Here is a 12,175-nt window from a genome sequence, read left to right on the forward strand (position 1 = left end):
GAGGAATCCTGCGTCAAATTGTTTTTGTATTTCTTCCCTGATTTTTAATGACATATCAGGCTTCATTCGCCTTAATTTTTGTTTCACCGGAGAAGAATCGGGTTTTAAGGGCAATTTATGCTCCACTATGCTAGTATCCAATCCAGGCATATCCTGATACGACCAGGCAAAAACATCTTTGTATTCATGTAAGAGTTGGATTAGTTTGTGATATACTTCTTTCTTTAAGATGGTGCCAACCTTAATTTCTTTCCTTCCTTCTTCAGTCCCTAGATTAACAATTTCTATCGGTTCCTCAAAGGGCATGATACCCTGAGTTTCCCGTTCTACCGCTCTTAACAAATCTAGAGGGGGTTCATAATCTTCTTCATTATCTTTTTCTGTTTGACTAACAAGATGGTTAAGATTATGCAACGAGATCTTAGTACAGTCGTCTGTGAATGAACTATTCGCAAATATTGGAATTGCATTAAATATCATAGGTGACTTGACTACTTTCCAATTCCTGATTTCTGCCCCTACACCACACGGGCGAATCCAATTGGCATCCCCATCAAACATGTCATCTTCAGCTGCCGCAATATGGATTTCACTTGTTGGTCTTGCACTTTGGAAACTCCGTCGGATGTCACAGATGGGAATCCTTTCGATTCTTGGCTCTCGATTTTCAATTCGAGCTAATCTTTTTTCTTTTTTCTCTTTGACCAATCTCCGTTTGTCATCCCTGGTGGGTTTGTAACCTAAACCCCACTTATCTCTATTTTCAGGAAGTTCCACCGGTTCTTTGAGCCCTTCTTCATCCTTCCCCAACCCGTGCCACGGATGGTGTCCTCTACTCAACATGAACTTAGCCACCATAATAGCAGTGTTGGACATATGTGGTTCTATAGGTGTCGTTTCGACATAAGCGGTGTCCACGATTTCTAGTGTTTGGAAGGCAGTTTCTAGAGCGTCTTTTGTTGTCTCAACATAAGGTGTGGTGGACAAATTACTCACCAACAAATCTCCTTCTCCTGATACGATTACCAGTTGGTCATTTATCATATACTTCAGCTTTTGGTGTAAGGTTGATGGCACTACGCCGGCAGAATGGATCCATGGCCTCCCCAATAAGCAACTATAAGCGGGCACAATATCCATCACGTGAAACGTGATTTCGAATGTGACCGGGCCTATTTGAATTGGGAGATCGATTTCCTCCATTACTTCTCTGCGACTCCCGTCGAAAGCTCTAACAACCATGGGACTTGGTCTCATATATGTACCATCACAAGGTAGTTTTGCTAATGTTGATTTGGATATGACATTCAGTGAGGAGCCATTGTCAATGAGGACTCTTGACATTATATGGTCGAGGCACATTACTGATATGTGTAGTGCTTTATTATGCCCTCTCCCTTCGATCGGCAACTCATCATCTGTGAAAGTTAGGTGATTGTTGGCTGTGATGTTAATAAAATAAAATAATCTTGTAAAGTTGACGACAAATAGTAATGTCAAAAAAAAACTTTAAAGTTTATTTACTTCATAAGTTACAACTATAAGAATATTAAATAAATAAAAATGAAAGAGAAGAAAATTTTCTAAGTTTTTTTTTTCATTTAAAAAAATGTTATTTTTTTTGAAAATTTAATGGCATATATGTACGTTATCTTTTTTACACATTTTATTGCAAAAATATTAGGTTTGTTATATTATTGACGTATCAAAGAACATAAATAACCAATTATCTTACGTGTACTGTTTTCTTATCTCCTACTTATACCTTTTAGGTTAAACGATTCAAGACAAATATTACAAGAGAGAAAATTGTAAGAAATCAAATTATAATTGTATGATAACTACATTTCTTATTTTAATCTTTTGATTAGTTGAAAATATATATCATATTGCTAACTTTAATTATGAAAATTTTAATGGAATTTGGTGTGGATATATATTTGTTGGACCAACTTTGATTTTAAGAGTTGACACCTAGAAATAGTGGTACATAATTCAACACTAACACTTAAATACGAATAATAGTTTGATAAAATAGAAATAATTAAATATAACTAAATAACTATGATGTCAATTTCATATACCGACATGTATCAAAGAGATAGGTTTAAAGAATCGGACTTGTATAGGTTTGACCTCCAACACCCAAGTTTGGTTTCATTGGGTGAGTACCAAGAAAACCCATTTTTCAAAAAAATTACTATACACCCCCAAAATTATACCTCTTAAGAGAGAATAGGCTGTTACACATGCTCTTATTGCTATTCACATTCTTGTTCTATCATGGTGGTTGCACATTCATTTCTTGTCAGCACTAAGTAATTCGAGCAACGCCAACCGCACTGCAAAAAAGTTGAGTTATTTTTAGTTGTGAAAGAGATATCATCAATGTGTTTCGTCCTCTATTTTTAGTAACTGCAATAAATAAAAATATAGTACTAAACTTTAATAGAAAAAACAGAGTACCGAAAAAATAAAATTAAAGTTTATGAAATTTTGAAAAATTCAATTTTGATTTTTTAAAATATAAATGTCTTCTGAAACTCAAAAATGAATTTTTAAGGAAACTCAATTTTGCATTTGTCAAAATTCATACCCCTTGAAATTTAATTTTTATTTATTTTGATTAAGGCTAATTTGGGTAGTTTGGGGTCGGGGGGTTTATAGGGGTAGAGCCTACTAGTTGGTGTCTCTATTTTATGAGATTTTATTTTTATTTTTTTCTGGTAGTGCTTATTCTGCTTGTTTTATATTGCTCATTTGCAGTGAAGGAGTTACAAAATTTATAAGAGGGTCAATATAAAATTAATAATGTATGAACATACAAAAATATTTATATAAAAAGTATAATGAAATCGAAATTGGTTTGTTGATTAGTATAGTTGTAAATCCGTTCAAATTTTTTATTTTGCATTTTTGGACTTTAATATTCTATATAATACTCAAGATAATATAAATAAGTTGTAAAAATATCGTCTCCGAATGTAGAACCCAACATATTCTCATTTTAAACATTAGTTAGTTTATTACAGGGAAATGGGTAAACTCTAAATATATATTATGAAGTATTATATATTTCTTTATTTTTGTGGTCTTATATTAATAAAGTTTAACTAATTAATTTTGTTATACTTAATATAATAGTTTCTATAATATCTTTAATTAATATCAATTTTATTTTTTAATAACTTATTGTATTTTTCGATGAAAAAACTTAACAAGTTTTCATGAAGAACAACTTAGAGAATACAATAACTTATTTTTATTACTTTGAAAAAATAAATCAACCCAACTACTTTTCTCAAATGGTGTTTGGCCTTATAGTAAATTTCGCGAAAAGTTGTGTGATTACTGTAAATTTAGCGATTTATGTTAAAGTTAGCTTTAGAGACCGACAATTGTTTCTAAATTATTAGTTGTATCATTACACTTATTATTATTTATAGTAATACGAGACATTTTAATTTATTATGTGAATTTATTTAAAGTAAAATAAAGTTTTTAAACTGATTTGTCTGTTTAATGGAGCATTAAGTTTAACTTAATCGTGAGACTCCATTAAACATAATAACAATATTCTTAAAGTGTTTGTAGTCAATTTTTATTAAATAGGACAACAATAATGCATAGAAACTATTATGTTAGTAGACTATCTCACGAGTCATAGATATGATATATCAAGTGTTCACATAGGTATAAATATTATGAGTAATATTTTATACTAGATTGATCCATTATAAGAACATTATAAAATAGTTATGCAAATGACATTAATGATTCTCATGTGATCATATTGAGTAGTCATTCGACTTGAAGCCACTACTTGGAGAGTTGTATACTTTGAGACCATCAAACATTAACTATACCAGAACAATCGTTCATGTGGACTGAGTAGAAATACTACCATATCATGGTGTTGGTGATTTGCCCTTCTCGACACTTGAAGAGGTAAACACATAAACCTCGTGTGAAAATATTGTACGTGTGTGATCCATGACAATAGATGATTTTCGCCTTTGATAATAATTTTAAAAATGTTTTAAAATATATCTCTTGATTTCTCAACAATGGTATCAGATGCATGGTCGTTTATGCCTTATTTTCGTAGGTCGATATATGTGACATTCGATAAATAATTGTCACCTCAATATATATTTGAGAAATACTTGTTGTCAATATTTTTTTAATATGTTAGAAATCGAGTATTTGTTTTTGCTCTTGTTTAATATTGATATGAATAGGTTTAAATATGTCTTTGGTTCTAGCAATTATAACTTTTTTTGTTTGATTAACATCCATGCAAGTATAGTTTCATTTTAAAATAGTTGTTTAATATTGATATGAATATGTTTAAATATGTTTTTGGTTCTAGCAATTATAACTTTTTTTGATTTTGCTCATCGCAAGTTTTTTTGTTTGATTAACATCCCTGCAAATATAGTTTGATTTTAAAATAGTTCTTTCGTCAAATTTTTGTTACAAAAACTGTAACACCGTTAAAACATAATTATTTTTTAACCAAAAAAAAAAAACTCAAATATAATTAAATTATAAAAAAATTTGACTTAAAGTTAACCCCAAATGTTTCAATCTTCTTCCCTAAAAAAAATATAAATTGCATCTTCTTCTTCATCCATCGTTTTAGTCCTCTTCCCATTATAGAATTTCCCACGTTGTGTCGCAATTCATAAAATAAAATAAATTGAAAAAGCATAATGAATTTGATTAAAGGTTCAATCCTATTATCATAGAGAATTACTTCATCACCCTTACCATTACTAGGTATAGGACTAGGACTTTCTTTTTTCCCTCTCCCCCATCTACAATCAAATTCTACTCTCACTTTTGGACTTTTTCATATACTCCCCTAAAATTTGTTAATCTCCATGCCAAGAAGAAAAATTCTAATTCAGACCAATTCTAGAACCCACCATTGTCCAACAAGTACCACCGGACGAAGAAAAAGATTATGGTAACGATGAATTTGAATATGGTCATGAATCTCAAATAGATGAAGATGTTGGTGACGGTGATGAAAATTATGATGAGAAATAGGACTGAAATGATGATGAAGAAGACACAGTTTGGATATTTTAGGGAAAAAGAGTGATACATTTGAAATTAATTTTAGGTTAATAAATGTTATAATATAATTATTATTATTTTATTAAAAAATAGTTATATTTTAACGGTGTTACAATTTTTATAATAAAAATTGGATGGAAATACTATTTTAAAACTATATTTATAAGATGTTCATCAAACAAAAAAACTTACAAGGATCAAAATAAAAAGATCTTATAATTGCATGAACTAAAGACATATTTAAACCATATGAATATTTGAATCAGAATGCAATAATTGCAATATTTTTTATTTTCAATTTATTAAAACATACTACGCTCAAAATTAATTATTAATAATAAAAAGTCATTATTAGTAAATATTTTGAGATGTATTAAATTAGGGTGTACAAATGATGGGTTAGGTCGGATTTAATGTCTCTTACCCGGTCTCAATATTTGATCGGACCAATTTTTAGACTCTAACTCATTCCTTAACCCGATCAAACTCGATTAGTTATGGGTCAATAAAGACGGGACGAAATAAGACGAGATCGTGTTAGTCCTAAGACGAGTCGCCAACTAGTAGTTCTTGAAAAAAAATTGAAAAAAATAAAATAAAATAACTTATAACGAGTCATCTTACCATTTGTCAATTCATAACTCATAACGTTGTCACACAAAATACAAATCATTTAATTAAAATGAATAACCTACTATTTATTGGACTGATATATCTTTCAACAACTAATAGTTTTTCTCTTTAATCAAGAATAGAATCAAACCAATATTGTCTTATAAGTTATTATTATTATAATAATCGAAAAGAAAAATGAATACTCAATTGCAAGAGGAGAAAAAATGTAGTAAAGGAGATTTTTTTTCAAATCCTAAGTAAAGCTAGTGTAGTGGAATCGACAATAGGGTAAAATAAAAACAATAAAAAAAATACCTTGTCCGTAATGTATTTTGGAACGGGATGGGTAACCAAAAAGGTGACTCGAACCCGATCCTTTTTTTTACTTTGTTTTTGTCATGTCTTTCTTTTTTGTCCTTGTCTTTTTTGGATCGAGTCATACCCAACCTATTGCTTATGAGTCAGGTCGAGTTTGTGGGATGAACCAGATCTTTTACACCTCTATATTAAATAATTAATTTTAATGTGTTATTAAGGATGTATAATTATGGGTTTATTATGTTTGGTGGTTATTTTATTATAATACCACTTGTGTGTTGTGGTTTATTTTAAAATACGACTTGTGTTTCGTAACAATTTATTTTAAATAATTGTAACTATCCACGATGACTAGAGGCAACATCATACAATGAAACCAATGGAGAGATTTGAGAAGTCAACTCAAAGAGCAAAGACTTGTAATTTATATTTAGTTAATTATTTTTTGGGGTTAACTAGTCATAACTATATTACCTAGTCCTTTATATTTTGTGTGTGATGCACGATATGTAGGTGTTGTGTGAATGTGTATATTTTGTATTATATACTTTAAAATGTGAGAGTATATATACATTCATGCTAAGAGATGTTTGCTTGAAATGCAATAATTGGTAATATCACTTAATAAAAATATCTCATATTAAGTATTAAGTTTAAATGTCTTCCAATGTGTGGCCCTTGTCAAGGCTATTATCATATAGTACGAATAAGTTCAATCAACCTTTAAATGCCTTTTCAACCACATGCTATAAAAGAAAGGTTTAAAGCGTCAGGAGCTCTTTTTCGTTGTATGCTGACAGAAGAAAGTCTAGTTGGACCTTATGTACTCCAGATGATTGGGGTACATTGGGAATCTAGAGAGAGGGCATTTCCTTTGGGATTAGAATTGGCAATAAATATGATCATGCAATCGTTTTCGGATAGTTTTTGCCAATTCGTCATCCATTATTATATGAATTATATGGCTAAAACCATGCTAGAGCTTGTTGGAATGTTGATAATTATTGAGTAGAACATCAACAAAAGAAAGGGTAAGGTCATAATGATGGTACAAACTAGTAAGGGCAAAGGTAAAATAATGGTACAAATTGGTAAGGGCAAGGGTAAATGAAATGTTCTTAGGCCTATGTTTAGGCAACAAAAGGCCAAGGGCAATGCAAAAGTCAAGTCGAGTACTTGTAGCCTAAAACCAGTTGGTGGGGTTGCAAAGGTAGGTACACTTATTTTTATTGCGGTCATAATGGTTACTAGAAGAGGAACTATACAAAATACCTAGAAGAGCTACACAAAAGAGGAAGTGAGACTTCCACCTCAAGTATTTATGTTATAGAAGTTAATTTGTCTACTTCTGCATTTTGGATGTTGGATACAATATTTCCATCTCAAATTTTCACTAATGTGTGGGAACTAAAAAAGAGTAGGACAATGTCTAAAGCCTAAAGGTGAAGTTGACCTGCAAGTTGAAAATGGAACAAAGTTTGTTGCATTACTTGTAAGAACTTATGTTTTGATTTTCCTTTAGAGCTTATTTTAGAACTGAATAATTTTTATTTTGTTCCAACCATTTTCAAAAACATCATTTCTATTTCTTGTCTGGACAATGAACGTTTTAATATTATTATTAAGAATAAAAGTTGTTCAATTTATTTAGACAATATGTTTTATGCAAGTGCATATATGTGTAATGGACTTTATGTCCTATATTTAGATATGCCCATGAGAATGGTTAAATCAAATGATATGAACCCTATATACCTTTGACATTGTCCTTTATCCTATATAGGCGAGAAACACATATCCAAGCTCCATAAAGAATGATATTTGGATTCATTTGATTATGAATCATTTGAAGTGTGTGAATCTTGTTTACTTGGAAAGATGACAAAACTCCATTTACTTGTCACATTGAAAATACTAGTGATCTTTTGGGATTAATACATTGTGATGTATGTGGCCCACTAAACAAACATGTTAGATTTGATTTTCCTTACTTCATCACATTAATTAACGACTTTAGTCAATATGATTTTGTGTATCAAATGAAACCCAAATCATAAACTTTTGAAAAGTTCAAAGAGTTTAAGAATGAAACGAATAACCTACTTGACAAAAGTATTAAAGCCCTACAGTCAGATCGTGAACGATTATTGGCAAAAGTATTAAAGCCTTACAACCAACCCTACAATTGGCTTATCATGGCAAGAGTATTAAAGCCCGACAATCAAATTGTGAACTTAAGCCAACAATTTGACGTATATATGAAAAAGTGTGGGATTATATCCCAACTCACTCCTCCAGGAACTCCTTAATGGAATAATGTTTCAGAAAGAAGAAACTCCACCTTTTGTATGGTCGATGATTAGTCAGTCATATTTACACGACTTTTTCTATGGATGTGCCTTTCTTACTACAAGTTTCACCCTTAACTGTGTTTATAACAACCCGACCCTTACCGATATTGGTACTGTTAATCACGAGATTCACCGTGTTTATAACTACCCGACCCTTGCCGATATTGGTACTGCTAATCATGACATTCTCGCCCCCTTTCCCTTTGTTGGAAATAACGAGTTTTTACCTTCCGTGAAAATCGAACCCGGTACCTAGGAAATAAGTATCACTGTCCATTCATTCTCACTACCAATTGAACTACAATGTTCCATATAAAGTGGTAGAAAAGACACCATATGATATATGGCTTTGTCAAATACCAAATGTCTATTTTATGAAGATTTAGGGTTGTGGGGTTTATGTGAAATGTTTCATTTCTGATAAACTTTGTCTTAAATTAGATAAATGTATATTTGTGGGGTATCATAAGGAAACTAAAGGATACTATTTATATCTTTTCTCTGATGACAAATTGTTTTTTGGGAGAACTAACATATTTCTACAAAGGGAGTTCATCTTTAAAAGAACCAGTGCGAGGAATATAGAACTTGGAAAAGTCCAAAATCCATAAACCATTGCACCGCTTGTGATAGAACAAGAACATGAACAATAAGGATTTGTGGGTGATCCTCATGTTCAACTAGCACAATAACCTTGTAGGTATGGGAGACCACACCATCAACATGAGAGATATGAGCTTACTGATAAGACTGCAAGTGCACGGTATTATCGCATAGTGAAAATTATCGTTCCCACAAGAACTTTTTTATGAGTACTAGTCTCTCTTTACTATGATGATTAGATAAAACAACAAATATTGATAATGATTTTTGGTTTAAAGTTCTTAATAAAAATAAAGTTTTGGGATTGTAGTTTTTCACAATGATGGATACAATAAAATTAAGTTTTTTTAAGTTATGGGTATTAAACTCTTAAAAATCAGATAAACAATTAACTAATGTCTTCTTTTAAAGAACAAAAGTCTATTTTAAACTAATAACCAACTCATTTTCATGATTGATGTATTAGAAAAATTCTTTAAGAGAGGATATCTTTCATGATTTCAAGATAAGCAAAATCTATTTTAATGATTTGATTCTCTTGTCCAATCTTAGGAGTCATATATCAAATCTATTTTTCGGTATATTATTTGATATCTAAGTATGAACATTATTCTTATTAAGATTGGATTAAATGATCAACACCCATGACATAAAAAAATAGAAATTGTTAGAGATCTAACATTGAAAATCTTACAATTCCAAGATAAGGAATATCTACTCGCACATGATCATAGTAGAATAAACGCTTAAATATAAAAATATTGGAAATATAAAATAATAGAATAAAGTAACAGCGTAAAAATAGAAAAATAAATAATATTGAAACTAGAAATTTGCTAAGAGAAATACAAGAACAAAAGCATGAGTAACAATAGATTGTGAGTAGGAACTTATGTCTAAAACTGAGTATTTTTATCCTTTTTAAAGCCCTAAGTGCATTCATGAGCTCTAATTACAAAAAAAACCATCAGAATATCATTGAAGAAAAACAGTTCAACAGTAGAAGATGGACAAATTATGAGTAGGAATATCTACTTTTGAGCCACTGGTGTAAAGAGGCTCAAGAGTATTGGCTTGATTGAGACTGTGCCGAAAATGAAGGTCCTCGGCATGAACACTGCTAAGGATGCTATTGTTAGGCTCACTAGGGAGGTTGTGCCTGGAATGATTGTTATTGGTATGGAGGTTGGTGAGATTGATGGTGCTTCGAGAATGGTAAATTTTTCACATACTCCAACTACTTTTTTTAACAGCATGAATTTTGTTATAAGATCTTATAATAAAAGATAGAGGGAGAAATTTATTTTAAAAAAATTAAATAAAAGAAAATTATTATTAATTAAAGTGACACTTAATAGTCATTTTCCATATATATTGGATGAGATTTGAACTTCATTTCTTAAAATTATAAAAATTTCAACTAATACTAAATATTCATATCGTAGAAAATACATAAGAAGTTTTGTGTGAAGAAGATGAATTTTTAAAATTTCAAAACGTTAGATACACCACTTTCAAAATAATATTTTTACATTTAATTTCCTCACAAATGCCTAACATTTGCCGATCGTTAAATATCACTAATTAAGTTTGTGTTTGTGGGTTTACTTTACTGATGTTTTCTTTAAGGGATATTTTAGATGGCATAGGGACATAGTGGCATATTGATAAGATGATGGGTCCACCACAAAAAGTGGGGTTGAAAAAGAAATTCAAATCATGGCTAATGAGACAACTCTCTTTATCAAAAGTCATGATCCCTGTTTGCCAACATTGTGTTCCATTGTTCATGGAATCTTTCTTGTCCTTTATGCAATTCTTCTTTTGGATATTTTAGTTCTATCTAATATTTTGTGTGATAATCGGTTGCATGTGTGAGTTGTGGCTATTATAGGACCAAATAAGAGTTTTATGATGAAATGAAATAAGAAAGTTCTTATTTTGGTGGTTGAAAATGCAGGGTCCAACATTTATCCTAGCTGCTGCTGATTCTGTTGAAATTGCAATGCTTAATCAATGATACCATTACTATATAGTTTAATAGTATCAAAATTCCCATGGCCAGAAATAATAATTTGTTGTCAGTAGTATTGAATTGATGATGGGTTGGTTGATGTGATTCTGTTTGAGGTTTTGTTATTAACATGAACGAATTGATGCTTTTGCCAACTACTCATTTTTCTTTCTCCTCCAATATATATTTATTTATTTTTAATAAGAGGGAATACAATTAACTATTGTGAAGGGGGACATAGTTTCCCTAGTAAAATGCCTAACAATGGAAAGATGAAGTCAAATAAAAACCAAGAAAAAGGAGCAGGAAGTCCTCTTTGTGCTAAACATATCAGCACTTTTGTTTGGATTTAGATTCTATCCATTGATATATGGATTTTAAAGTCTAATCTCAAATCAACTATAAAGATTATTTAAAGATATTTAGTGAAGGTAGAATACGAAGTGATCGATCTATAAATGGGTGAAAGAGGTTGATTTATTTATTTTTATTTATAGAAGTAGTAAATATATCATCAATAAACTCACTTATATAAATATAAGTTGATGATTATATAAAATATTTATTATAACAATTACAATTATTTAATGAGATAATTAAATAATAGCTCTTTTACATTTTTCTGTGTAAAATTTTATTTATATGGATATTGTTCTTTTCATTTTCTCATCCATTTATATCTTTGGAATTTAGTGAAATAAAATTGAATCTCATCATGATAAAAAATAAAATTAAATCTTTTTTGTTTAATTTTATTTATAGATAAAATGATAAAGAAACTCACATATAATTGAGATGTCTCGGATAATTAAATTTTATTTTTACTATCAATATAAAATTAAAGATAATTCGAGACTTCTAGTTTTAAATTTTTTGCGTACTTTTATTCAATTGAAAACTTGATCTGTTTATTTTTTTATATTATTTTTAAATTCAGCACATATTGTATAATTTATTATTACTGTAAAATAAAAAAGTTTAAATATTATATATTTTATCAACAAAAAATTATCAAAGTATGGAATATAAGTCGTTTAAAAAAAATTAAAATTATTTTTAATTTTTATAAAATATTTTCTTATCACATCTAATCCTTATAGTATATCTTAGTTCTTAGTTATATATATATATATATATATATATATATATATATATATATATATATATATTTTTTTTTTTTTTTTTGTGG

General features: G+C 29.7%; 1 protein-coding gene across 1 annotated transcript in view; it reads right to left on the reverse strand.

Annotated features, from left to right (window-relative positions):
* The window catches only part of LOC140920651 (uncharacterized), a 2,585-nt gene extending 1,343 nt beyond the window's left edge, over positions 1–1,242 (reverse strand). Inside the window, exon 1 of the mRNA XM_073369453.1 lies at positions 53–1,242. Coding sequence (XP_073225554.1) covers positions 53–1,242 — 1,190 coding nt within the window. The remainder of the gene's footprint in view (positions 1–52) is intronic.
* Between the last annotated feature and the right edge of the window lie 10,933 nt (positions 1,243–12,175).

Source organism: Cicer arietinum, chromosome 6 (assembly GCF_000331145.2).
Source record: "Cicer arietinum cultivar CDC Frontier isolate Library 1 chromosome 6, Cicar.CDCFrontier_v2.0, whole genome shotgun sequence".
Taxonomy (NCBI): domain Eukaryota; kingdom Viridiplantae; phylum Streptophyta; class Magnoliopsida; order Fabales; family Fabaceae; genus Cicer; species Cicer arietinum.